At 42.9% G+C, this 13,426-nt stretch overlaps 1 protein-coding gene across 4 annotated transcripts in view; it reads right to left on the bottom strand.

Annotated features, from left to right (window-relative positions):
• Positions 1 to 468: 468 nt before the first annotated feature.
• The window catches only part of sorbs2a (sorbin and SH3 domain containing 2a), a 53,077-nt gene continuing 40,119 nt past the window's right edge, over positions 469 to 13,426 (bottom strand). Inside the window, exons 18-28 of one of the 4 annotated variants that reach the window (XM_053230819.1) lie at positions 12,269 to 13,393; positions 10,806 to 10,867; positions 10,206 to 10,303; positions 9,830 to 9,944; positions 9,481 to 9,609; positions 8,870 to 9,034; positions 7,923 to 8,777; positions 5,774 to 7,189; positions 5,061 to 5,098; positions 4,851 to 4,957; positions 469 to 2,958 (exon numbers count right to left, since the gene is read on the bottom strand). In XM_053230819.1, the coding sequence (XP_053086794.1) occupies positions 2,897 to 2,958; positions 4,851 to 4,957; positions 5,061 to 5,098; positions 5,774 to 7,189; positions 7,923 to 8,777; positions 8,870 to 9,034; positions 9,481 to 9,609; positions 9,830 to 9,944; positions 10,206 to 10,303; positions 10,806 to 10,867; positions 12,269 to 13,393 (4,172 nt within the window). In that variant the 3' untranslated portion in view covers positions 469 to 2,896. Of the gene's footprint in view, positions 2,959 to 4,850; positions 4,958 to 5,060; positions 5,099 to 5,773; positions 7,190 to 7,922; positions 8,778 to 8,869; positions 9,035 to 9,480; positions 9,610 to 9,829; positions 9,945 to 10,205; positions 10,304 to 10,805; positions 10,868 to 11,734; positions 13,394 to 13,426 lie in introns of all 4 variants that reach the window. The other 3 variants (XM_053230820.1, XM_053230821.1, XM_053230822.1) reach the window with 3 other exon arrangements.

Below are 13,426 nucleotides of genomic sequence, written 5' to 3'. Positions count from 1 at the left end.
ACCCATGTAGGACGGTTCTACTCAAAGAATTAAGACGTTAACTAAATATATACAAAACATCAACTTGAGTGCCTGCGTAACCCGACTCTGAATACAAGGAACTTTCCACGCTTAAACCTGTACATAATGTTGGACTTGAATATGACTGATATACTGACCATCTTTTCAACACAGTTAATTGTGTGTTAATAAACCTTTTGACTTTATAATATACAGTTGTAGATTTATAATCCCATTATTCGGTGTCACCCTGAAGAGAACGGGTTCCATTTTGAGTCAAGGTTTCTTCCTCATGTTGTCTCGGGGAGTATTTCTTCACCACTGTCACTCTGGCTTGTTCATCAGGAATCTAAATCGACATCCAGATTTCTGTAAAGCTGCTTTGGGACGATGTCTACTGTTAAAAGCTCAATACGAATCAATAAAACTGAATTCAAATGGAAATGAAATGAAACCCAAAGCTATGAGTATGTGAGCAAAGTGACTTTATAAAGCAAGTGGATTTCGTTAATATACAAAAAAAAGTCAAACTGTGAGGTTTATGAAAACAAACGTATAACTCATGTATGTAAGGTGCTACACTCGTCACTCTGTAACATCGGTAACATCAGAAACCTGGTGACAAGAAAACAGGAATAATATAAAATATCATATTCATCAAAACTTCCTGTTAGGTTGTGTTCTTACAAAGTGAAGAAAAACAGAGTGAAAAGTGGCACGAATGGGCATCGAACTTCATTCCGGACACAAACTCATAACAATGCAGAAAATCCAGCTGTTTTTCTACCTTTAACATTTTAACATTTAAAACAGGCAATGTGTAAAAGTCTTTAAACAAAGGAACATACTCTAGAGTCATACAGAAATTCACATCATCATCATCATCACGCAAAATGCATCGGATCGTCGTCTAATACAGACTCGCTGATTGCCACATTTAGGAAAATAATACTTCATCAACGTCATTTTGGCCAGTAGTGGTTGGAAAGCAAAGTTATTGCTTGTGCACTAATAACGTCATTCACTCCTGAGTTCAAAAATCTGCGTCCACTAAACACCTCAGCGCGCTTACTGCGGAGACGACGTCGCGAGTTAAAAAACTGGCACATCTTCCACGTCGTGTACGAGCGCTCCAGTACTGCAGGTGGCGCTGTTAAGATTTCATGACAGCAGGACGAAGATTGCTTGATCGCATAAACTTTGGCGAAAGTCGGAGGAAGTACATAGATAAATGATAGAACATGAGGAAGAGGAAGAACTGTTTATTTTGTTCCATATTTCCAAAAAGAAAAAAAGAGAAACAATACGCAAGTGTTACGTGAGATTATTAAATAAAAACGTTTGTTGACGGCGAGTTTATCATCCTAGTGAAAGCTATGTGATGCTGTGTATGAAACGCCTCATTTGTAACAACGAATCACAGGCTTGGTTGCGTAGCACGTTCGTACGCAGAGTTCGTCCAGCACGATATCGTTTTCTCTGCAAATTACGTCATATCGTTCGTGGAAGAAAGCCAAACGTCATCTCCTGAAGCATGAAGTACACTGAGGCCTTTAGGCTGCTGTCACTCTAGGTGTTTTTTGGCTAGAAAAAAAAAACGGCTCAAAATTGTGCACACTGTAACCATAGCAACACTGTCCTAGCTAGTATCGGCTAACATACCAGCCTAGCTTGCTCTCTAGAGCTGATTTATTGTTATCAGTAATACAGATGAAATAAAGATTAGTGTAAGTCTGGAGATGAGGAGGTGGTTCGTCTTGGCTATAGCTATGGAGGTGGAACGTCCCAAAAATACGTACGCTGTTATATTTTCTTACACTGCAACTTTGGGATATTTTCAATCTGTGTTGTACATCACCTCATATTCACTCATTAAACAAGACTCATTTTTCACTTCCATGTTTGTTTTTCTCACTTGCCCCCCACCTTGCAATCTGATTGGTCAGAACGTAAAAAAGCACTTGATCCCACTCTGCATTTTCCTGAAACTTGACCAAAAACCGCAGACAGCAGCGCTTTATTTTTTTAAAAAAAACAGACGCATTCTAACCATCTTGCTACATGTGCTTGGCGGTTTTGTGGGAAAAGAAAACGCCAAGTATAAAAACAGCCTAACAGTCTAACATTTTCGCCGTGTCTGAAATCCACTATTTACTATGTGCTGTTCTGTTTAGACCGGTGGAAATAGACTGAATTCAGAAAACTCTTTACCTCCTAAAACACATCCTGACCCATTACATAAACAATTTAAAACAATACAAATAACTAGCAAAGTCCCAAAAGTGATTAGTATACATTATAAAAGGTTTATGTATACAGTATACAGTGTATGTATATCATTTTGGCTTTATCATTTCGTGAGCAGCTGGACAGGCCACGCCCACAAGTGACAAGAAACCTGGTGTGATGTCAGCGATTTGCGATGGGAGGATTTTTTTAAATTAGACAATATTCAGATTTTTAAAAAATGGATTCATCTCAGTTTTAAATGATGACTAACAATCAACTGAGCCACCTTTTGTCTCTATGCGATGTCAGTCAGTCTGTCAATCATTTCTCTCCACCAATCACTTCTCACAGCATCTCTCCTTCTCATAACCTCCCCAAAAGATAAACTATTGCTTACTGTAAAATATTATCGCTAATAAATAATGTGAATATTATTACGGAGCAGGAAGTACACTGCTGAGCTCCTCATTCAGGATGGAAGCAAAACTTCAGTGGAAGAGAAAATAAAAGTGTTGGCTAGAGATGGCTAGTGAGCGCTAAAACTGTTTTTTTTTGCATGAGAACACACACAAACACACCCACACACATATACACACACACACGCACACACACACACACAGGGTCGAGGTTCCACACTGGGCCTCAATTCTTGTGCCGTAGGTCTTCATTAAAGAGTCTTAACGTAGTTTCCTGGGAACGTTCCGAACAGCCGGCTCCTCCGAGACGTTCCTGCAGAGGAGAGGAAGAAAAAAGAAGGAGGAGGAGGAGAAAAGTTTTAAAAAATGAAAGAAAAAGAGGAAAAGAAAAAAAGAGAAAACAAGGAACAAGATGAAAAAAGACAGAATAAGAGCAAAGAACATCAGACAAAGAGGAAGAAATGAATAACAGGGAAGAAGAGATGAAAGAAGGAAAGATTTTTTTTTTTTTAAAAATAAGAATGTGACAAAGGTGAAAAATGTGAAAAGAATGAAAAGAAAAAGAAGGAGAAAAGAAACAGGAAAGAAAAGACAAAGAAAAGATGGTAAAAGAAAAGAGGGTAAAAAGAAAGAAGAAGAAAATGAAAGGTGGTGAAGAAAAAAGAGATGGAGAAGAAGAAAACAAAAAGATGAATGGAAAGAAACAAGAAAAATAATTAAAAGAATTAAATGAAAAAGTATTAAAGTAAAGAGTTAAATGAAAGAAAAGAGGAAAAGAAAAAATGAAAAATGAAGGTGAAAGAAAAGGAGAGAAGAAAGAAAAAAGAAAAGAAAAGAAGCAAAAAGAATTAGATAGAAATTTGAGAAGAATAAAAAAGAAAGAAAGAAAGAAAGAAAGAAAGAAAGAAGCAGAAAGTGAAAGAATATATGATGGGAAATGATAAGGATGAGAAAGAAAAGGTGGGGAAGGAGAAAGAACAAAACAGAAGAAGAAAAAGAAAAAAACAAGAGGAGAAAGAAGAGAAGAAAGATAGACATGAAGACAAGAGAAAGAAAAGAGAAATAAAGAAATAGGAGATGAAAGAACAAAAGAAATAATAAACAGAAGGAACAGAAAAGATGTGATAAAGAGAGGAAGAGAGAAGAAGAAGAAAAAAGAGAGATAAATCTTCCTCCTGTTATGCGGAGTGATGAAGCTCAGTGTGCTGAGTGACAGAGTGAGAGGCTGAAGCTGCTGTGAGCTCTCAGTGTGGAACTTTCTGGAAGTGCGCTGGAGTTTATTACTGATATAATAAACATCAAACAGGAAACTGAGCTTTAATAGAGTTTAGCTGTAAACACTTCCAGCACAACAACAGCGTAAAACCAGCTGTAATGCTTAACGTGAATCACAGCGCAACAGCGCCGTTGCAGAGAGAGAGAGCGTTAACACACACTCAGTGCTGCTGCGGTGCTCGGTGCAGCCTGCTCAGTTACCACGTCTGCTACCACCACCCGCACATAACAACAACAACAACAACAATAATAATAATAATAATAATAATAATAATAATAATAACCTTGTCTTGGTTTGTCTAATCTTGTCTAGTCTTGGTTAGTCTAATCTTGGGTAAACTTGTCTAGGCTTGGGTACTCTCGTCTTGTCTACTCTTGTCTTGTGTAGTCTTGTGTGGTTTACTCTTGTTTTATGGATTACTTATCTAATCTTGTGTCATTTAGTCTTGGCTTGACTATTCTTGTCTATTCTTGGATTTCTTATTCTTTACCTGACTAATCATGTCTAGTTTTGGCTAATCTTATCAAGTCTTAGGGAGTCTGCTCTATTCTTAGGCTGGCTTGTCTTGGCTTGCATAATCTTGTCTAGTCTTGGATAATTTTAGCTAGTCTTGGATAATCTTCTTTTAGTCTTGGCTTGTCTTGTCCAGTCTTGGGATGTCTTGATTTGGTTTGTCTAGTCTAGTCCAGTATTGGCCTGGCTACTCTAGGCTTGTCTAATTTTGTCAAGTCTTTGTTTAGCTAACCTTGGTTTGGCTAATCTTGACCTGTCTAGCTTTAGGCTTGGGAATTTTCTCTTCTGCTTTTTTGTTAACCTGCCAAGCCTTGTCACTGTCACCATTAAGAAAAATATTTCTTGTTTTTGATATACATGTTATTTTATACAAATGTTATTTGTACATTATAGAAGGTTAATATTGCGTGTCACACCTACGAACCAGCCGTCATCACACTTCTCCACCACGTCGACCACATCACCCTCTCGAAGCTCCAGCTCGTCTTCGTTCCGGGGCACGTAGTTATACACGGCCTGGAACCTGCAGCAGAAGAAACGTGTGTGTTTAGTTGCTCTACAGTCTGCAAACAATAAGACTGGAAGAGAATCCTGACACACAAAGTGCTGAAGATGACGTCACTTACGGCTCTCCGGCTCCATGGAGTGAATCCTGCATCATCCTCTGACAGAGAGAGAGAGAGAGAGAAAGAGAAAAAGATTTTATCAATTATTTATAATATCAGTGTTGGTGTTCTGGAACAGGAAGTCACTCCAACATCATGATCAGCACACACAGACAGATGCAACGCAGCAACATCATTTTCATCCTTAAGTATAATCATCATCATCATCATCATCTTCTGATACATGCACAGAGAGAACTCCAAACAGGGGAAAGGGCATTAAGAGAGGACTCCATTTCCCAGCCTGCACTGCTGCTAGTGTCACGGCACACTCCGTCCTACCCTGCGCATTCTACTGGAGGAAACAGAGGGCGATAAACAGCGCCTCCTGGTGGAAATAGGACTGCGTGGCGGCTTCCCATCTACCACCGCTGCATGATTATAAAACGTCTGTAAGAGTCACAGCTCATGTCAGGGACTTGGCATCAAACACACACACACACACACACACACACTGTCTTTTAATGTCAACTCCATGCTAATGCAACAATCTACTCTTATAATATTGTTACATCCATAGATAGATAGGTAGATAGATAGTTGAAGTTCTATTGTTGTAAGGACACACCATGTCAAGATTATACCTCACACACACACACACACACACAAAACGCAATGCAGTGAGTGCTGCACACATCGTCCCATTCTCCTAACACACACTTGCTATGTTTTACCTTGATGTGAGGAGAACGCGGCTGTGACTGAGGGGAAGGTGGAGGAGTGGAGAGAGGAGGAGAACATGGAGGAGTGCGGGACAGGGGGACACCGGAGGACTGAGGGGAGGAGAGGACAGGAGGAGGAGACAAAGGTGGAGGAGACGCACTGCTGGAGGTAGGAGTGAAGAAAGGGGGGAGAGGAGGACAGATGGGAGAGGACAGGGGAATTGTGGGAGATGTGGTTCGCTCTGAGGGAGGGACTGGAGAGGAGAGGGCAATTGTGGGAGATGTGGTTCGCTCTGAGGGAGGGTTTGGAGAGGAGAAGGGAATTGTGGGAGATGTGGTTCGCTCTGAGGGAGGGACTGGAGAGGAGAGGGCAATTGTGGGAGATGTGGTTCGCTCTGATGGAGGGATTGGAGAGGAGAAGGGAATTGTGGGAGATGTGGTTCGCTCTGAGGGAGGGATTGGAGAGGAGAGGGCAATTGTGGGAGATGTGGTTTGCTCTGTGGGAGGGTTTGGAGAGGAGAGGGGAATTGTGGGAGATGTAGTTTGCTCTGTGGGAGGGACTGAAGAGGAGAGGGGAATTGTGGGAGATGTGGTTCGCTCTGAGGGAGGGATTGGAGAGGAGAGGGGAACTGTGGGAGATGTGGTTTGCTCTGTGGGAGGGACTGGAGAGGAGAAGGGAATTGTGGGAGATGTGGTTCGCTCTGAGGGAGGGATTGGAGAGGAGAGGGGAATTGTGGGAGATGTGGTTCGCTCTGAGGGAGGGATTGGAGAGGAGAGGGGAACTGTGGGAGATGTGGTTTGCTCTGTGGGAGGGACTGGAGAGGGGAGGGGAATTGTGGGAGATGTAGTTCGCTCTGAGGGAGGGACTGGAGAGGAGAGGGGAATTGTGGGAGATGTGGTTTGCTCTGACAGTGGGACTGGGCAAGAAAGGGGAATTGTGGGAGAAGTGGATCTCTCTGTGGGAGGGACTGGAGAAGATGGTGGAGAGGCAGGGATGGTGGGCAGCAGAGGTTGCTTTGACGGGTAAAATGGAGGATGAGACAAAGGGATGGGAGGAGACAGAGAGCGGGCAATGGGAGAGGAAGAGGAGGAGGAAGAAGGAGGAGGGTGTATATAAGATGAAGAAAAAGGAAGATGAAGAGAAGTGGGAAGGGAGGTAAGAAAAAAGGGAGGAGGGGAGCAACAGGATGAGGAGGGCTTTTCTTCAGATGCAGGTGAAGGGACAGGAGACAAGGATACGGGCGGAGGAGAGGATGGGGGAGTTTGTGCAAGGGACAAGGGGACAGGAGAAGAGGGAGGAGAAAGATGGAGGGATGAACTGCATGAGGAGGAAATAGGGGAGGACACATGAGGAGGAGGAGAAGGGGCCGGTGATGGGGAGAGATCAGGCTTTGAGAGAAGAGGCCTGACAAGAGGAGAGGGATCGGCCTAGCAAGGAGAAATACAGTGAGACGTTTACACGCAAATTCTAAACAACACGGTACACATAACAGAGACTACAGACAGACAGACAGACAGAAGTAGCATGCCTACCATAAAAACACCAACAAATGGACAAACTACCATAACTCTTAGAATAGCACAAAAAACTGCAAATACACCTAATACCATTACTGTCAGAGTAGCACTACTGTTACTGTTGGAGCAGAACAGCTACCGTAAATATACTAACAAATATACAAACTATCCTAACATGCGAAATAACATACCTACCATAAATACAGGAATAGGCAACATACCTTAACTGCTGGCATGGAATGCCTACCGTAACTACACTAACAAATAAGCAAACTACTGTTATTACTGGAGTAGCATATCTTCTGTAAATAAACAGAAGATATGCGACTCCAACAATAACAGTAGTTTAGGGGAAAACAGACAAACTGTCGTAATCAGTGAAACAGCATGCCTACCATAAGTACACTAACGTATGGACAAACTACCATAACTGTTAGAATAGCATGTCTACCATAAACACACTAGCAAACCGGTAAACTACCGTAATTACTGATATACCACACCTACTGTAGAAACACTAACAAATCAGCAAACTATCGTAACTGTTGGAATAGCATACTATTCTGTAAATACGGTAAATTCTGTACATGCAAAATGGAAAAATCTATTTTATAGATTTTGTAGAAAACACTTCACGTTCTACCTTTTGTGTCGAAGCATAGTTTATAGAATTGAAAACAGAAGATCTGATTGGCTCATCGCCCTCTTCCTGTATGTACAACTCAGGAAGCCCCGCCTCAAAACTGTCTGTCACTGGGCTGGGAGGTTCTGGGAATCTGTCATTCAGTATGCTTGACCATTTCCCATATAACCCGTCATCATCAGGTGGATTTTCTGATTGGCTGGACAGACTCATGGACGCTTGACATGGTTTCTTTAGCATTAAACTATCAGGTGATGCTAGTGGACAGTTTTTAGATGACTCATCAGCCAATGGTGTGCAATCGTCCAGGTTTTCTGCCTCCTGTGATAACTGATCATCGAGGAACATCGTCAGAAGTTTGTCGTAGGGGTTTGGATCGGTTATAAGTGTTGCTAGGTCTTGGCTTTGTTGCTGTTCTGTGATCAGTGGTTTATGTTCGGTCATCTCTGCTTCTAGGATGTACAGCTCTTGATTCTGACCTGAAATCAGCTTCTTGGATAACGGTGTCTGTGCAGCTGGAAAATGATTTCTGCTGTTAAATAAGTGGGAGTGGTCTGTCACTAGAGAGGCGGGGTTGTATAGAAGAGGTGGGGCCATAAGAGGAGGAGGAGGAGATGAATTTGAGATCATGGAGAAGGGCTGAAGTGTGGTTGGTGTTTGACTGAGCGGTGGAGGAGTAGGTGGGAGGGTACTGGGATAGTGGATGATGCTAGGAAGGGGCGGTGGAGTGGGCGGGACTGGAGTGCTACTGGGAGAAGGGGAAAAGGCTGTGATGCCCAGAGTGAGGGAAAGCCATTCACTGGTGACCTCTTGAAAGTGGGGGTAAGGGGCGGAGCCAGGGGAAGCAGGATGGGGCTTATAGAGGAGTAGAAAGACAGAAATAATAAGATAGTGATGGAAAAAAAATAATTGATTTCGCCTATTCTTCCGCTGTAGAATAGCCTCACCTTCTGCACCCTGTGGGTGTCTACACGGTGACCGGAACTTTTAGAAGGGGATCCCTTGATGACATCGACGTATGACACAGGGAAAATCCCCTGCTTATTGGATCCAGGAATCCTCCCTTCATACCAGTTCTTATCAACTTTCCTCAGCAAGATCACTCTCTCTCCCTGCAAAACACACACATAGAAATAGTACTGATAAATTTGTGAGGCAACCACATAATAAACTACAGTCTCTTTGAGTGGTTATAGCTGCGAGAAACAAAAGCATAAGGTAGCTAGTCTGAGGTAAATGATTTAGCTAGCTCGCATATAGTTATCAAGTCTTCTGTATGCATAATGTAAAGGCATAATGTAAAGTCATCAATAATATCACCATTTCCCTCAGATGTGTTGGGCAATTACTGAGGAAAGTCTCCATACTACTAAATTTACATTGTTACACTTAGTATCGACCGCTAATCCAACTTCCACGTGTTCCGCCATTTTGAGAAACACCAACGTCACAAAACAAAAATTATTATTTCTGAAGTATAAACACTATCAAAAGTGAGTCTGTCTGTGTGAACTTTTCTTGTAAATACAGGTAATGCATGTAAGTTTGCGTCTCTTGCCTTCCTGAGTGAAAGCTCCACATTGGTGTCAGCGTTGAAGTTGTAGCGAGCCACGGCCTCTCCCATCTCCCGGAGCTGGGCTGGGGGAGGAGGACGCACCGGCTGCTTCCTCTCTGGAGACACAACCCTCTGAGAGACACAGAGAAACCACAAAATAGAGATTTTTTTCAGGGTACCATGATGTAATGCAAAAAAACCTGTCTAACTTAATACAGTAACAAAATCAGCAAACTAACATAACTGTTTGAATAAAGCACTAAAATGAGAAAATCTTATGCACTGAGAAACTTTATAGAAACCTTATGCTTCTATATACTTATATTATATCTAGAAACACACATATACACACCTCGACGTAAGAAATAGGGAATATCCCGATGCGTCCTCTGTGCTCTCCCTCATACCAGTTGCTGTCGATCTGTCTGACGATGTTGATCGCATCGCCCTTCTTAAAGGAGAGCTCTCTATAAAACACACACAACACACTTTTTCAAATATCATTTATTGTATATCAATTCATTGTAACAAGACCACACAAAGGTCAACAATGATATGAAATTGTGTATAGGAGAAATATGTATAAGTACGTTCATTTGTAATGGAAAAGTACAGTCACATTCAATTCAACATTCAACGGAAGCAGATACATGAGAGAGGACAGCTGGGACAGTATGATGTCATAACCATGCGCCGGAAACATGCCATTTTGCTTAGCCTGTACTCACTTGCTGGTCTGAGCTTTAAAGTCGTAAATAGCCCTGGCAGACTGTCTCTGATGGAGAAGAGAAGACAATATGAGATATGTCATCTGCTTAGAGGACACCTAGGAGACAATCAGAAAGGGCGCCAGCTCTCACTTTCATTTTATTATTTTTTATACAGTAGGGTCTAATATGTGGGTGTGGACAAAGTGAGGACTAGAAGCGTGTTTATTAGGGTGTCTGGGCTCAGAACACAGGAACACAAAAACAGAGAGGTAATGAAGACAGGAAGTACTGACCATATAAGGAAGGTAGATAAGACAGACAGTTAACAGAAGATTTCCCCTTCATCAAGAAATCCATATTTTATTAATACACAATTTGAAAAAATTCTCCTCTCCTCAGTGTTGCATGTTCTGTATTTGCACACTGGAACACAAATATTCAAATTGTTCTCTTGTTTTTTTTTTTTAAAGAATGTCACAAAACTCAAATTTTTTTGTCTTTGGACTTCCCTGAAAGTATTTAATGCTAAAAACAGGTGTTAATTACAATCGATTAACTTACTTTAATAAGTCCTTATAATAGTATATAACAATATAATAAAGTTAAAAGGGTCATTACCTCTCGATCTGGAGTAGGTTTTCTGTTCTGAGGTGTGAGGCGTCCAGCATCAGAGCCCTGATCTGTAAATTACACATCGTAGGTGTCAAAGGTGAATGACACTGAGACGCCATGCCACGAAGAAACCATTTAAATGAACATTTAAATGCGGGGTTTTAAGATGAGAAAGGTGAAGCACTGGTGGGAAAAAAAAGAACGATGGGATAAAACAACTGCAAAGCAAAATCAAAAGTGTTTATTTCACTTACAGTGTACATTAAAAATAGTGGAAACTTATTTTTTTCAGTTGCTTCAGCACATTTTGCTATAAATTTATACATTTTGCTTGGTATAATCAAACAAAAATAACAATTTGTTTTTGTAATTTTAGCAAAATATTTTCCTAAATACTGAAGTAATTGAAGCAACTGGAAAAACTACTTACAATGTCACTATACACTCGTACTTTAAAACAAGTTAAACAAAAAAAATTAACATAGAAATTCAACATAGAATCATATGCTTATTTTATGTTTTCAACTGACGAATGTAAGATGTATCACCTTGTATGCAAGATGAAAAGCTGCAAAAACTGATGGATCAAAATGACACAGAACATACGATATTTAACATGCATTTAACAGACCAAAAATGGATCATGCTTTTTTGCCTCTTTTCCACACAACAGCTTACAGATCCTAATTCATAATCAGAACATATTTTATATATCATTACTGAATAGACCACTAAACCATGAGGAAAGAGACTAGCAACACTACAACTGTGCTAACTGTCTCTACTTTTTAAAAACTTTAAACCAGCAGAGAAGAGGCAGTGTTTCAAATACACCAGCACAGCGAGTTTGTGGGAATGACAATGGGACTGTGCAACTGTGACAATATTTGAAGGACGGGTTCTTAGCAAGCGAGGAAATGTTAGTGCAGCTGCACCTGAATAGTAGTGTGCATTAGAGCTAGCATTAGTGTGCTGGTTGTTGTTGGAGGCATCTGCGTGGTGCGGCTGCTGGTAGGAGGCACTGTGGTAAGGCTGGTAGTGGTGGGAGGAGGTAGGGGAGTAAATCCCCCGCCGACCCCGCAGTGATGAGCTCCTTTCGGGAACTTCCGGGAGCAACTCCTGCAGTAGCCGACGCAAAATGCTATCATCTGCCAAACGAGCAGCTCCCAGCCCTTTCTCAGCCCTTAAATGGTCATAAATGTCCTGTAGAGCAGCATCTAAAGCCTCATACATTGCTGCCTTTGATTTGTGGTGGCCGGAGCGACCATGGCGCCGCTGGGTTGGTGAGGAACCCCGCTTCTTGCGGAAAGGCACCGGGCTGACCAGGAAGGCCAGCTTGGAAAGGCCTGATTCGCTGGGTGATTGCTGAGCCAGTGGGGGTGTGATGGTGGTGCGGCTCTCTTGCTGTGCTCTCTCATGCTTAAGCATAGTGGTGAAGCGAGTGTAGGAAGCCGGGCAACGCCCCTTACAGGAGCTGATGAGGTGGCGGTGGTGGTAACCTTGACTCTGGCCCAGACTCTGGTGGAGATGGTGGTGGTGGTGGCTGCTGTGGTGACGGCGTCCGTAGTGATGGTGGTGGTGAAGGTGGTGGTGGTGATGGTGTCCAGAATCACAGAAGCTCTCAGACGATGCTAGTGAACAGTGGTCCAAGTCGCTTTCACTGCAAAAAGAAGATCCTTCTATCTGAATGAAGTCACTCAATTCAGAGGCGCAAGCATCCTGCTCACTGTCCGAGTAGTCCTGCTGCTGGTGCTGGTTCTGCCTGACCACCGGAACAAGGCTTCGATCTTCTGGACCTGGCCGTGGTTGACCTTCTGGGGGACTTCTCGCCCTTTCTGGAGGGTCTTCCTCCTCCAGGAGTGACTCCACAGAGAAGCGGCGCTTGGGGCAACTGCTGGCTCGAGAAGACCCTGGTGTGGTGGTGCCTGATGGAGTGTTATCTTCGCCGAGGTCTGGCATGGACTTGGACTTTTGGATCATCTGCTCATACTCTGAGATCCGATTTGGCACCATGCGCTGTGGTACTTCGTGCCCAAATGGTGCCCATGAATGGAGGCTCTTCCGCTGCTGCTGCTGTTGTCGCTCAAGTTCCAGAATGCGGGCACGGACAGAACAGATCACTTCCGAAGGCAGAAGCTGTGCCCGGTCAATGTGGTGCATCGTCTTATAAAGCTGCAGGAATCCTGGTGTATCGTGGGCCATTTTGCGCCGATGATGCCGACGTGCTCTAGGGGACGAGTTAAGACTCTTCACTTGAGTCTGCTTTTGACGTGTTCCGCCTTCACCAAGCAGTGATCCGACACTTTCTGAGCGATTGCCGTTCATTCCAACGTTACTGTCCGAGAGTAGGTCGTCACAACTGCGAGATTTGAGGCGAGGCGAGGAAGCACCTGCTTCCTCATCCTCCACGCTGCTCCAAGTTTCAGCACTGTCCTTCTGGCACACCTGCCAACCATTCTTGAAGCTGATAGACTGCTTGGAGCTGCGCAGGGTGGATGTGGAGAGGGAGAGGGTGTCAGAGGAAAGGTGAGAGGACACAGGGTCCATACCTGGGGAGCTCACTGATGGAGAGACAGACTCACAAGTGACTCCAGCTGCAGAGGCAGCAAATGTAGCATGCCAAAAGA

The sequence above is a fragment of the Pangasianodon hypophthalmus genome, chromosome 28, assembly GCF_027358585.1.
Source record: "Pangasianodon hypophthalmus isolate fPanHyp1 chromosome 28, fPanHyp1.pri, whole genome shotgun sequence".
NCBI classification, from domain to species: domain Eukaryota; kingdom Metazoa; phylum Chordata; class Actinopteri; order Siluriformes; family Pangasiidae; genus Pangasianodon; species Pangasianodon hypophthalmus.
This window is presented reverse-complemented; position numbering and strand designations above follow the sequence as displayed.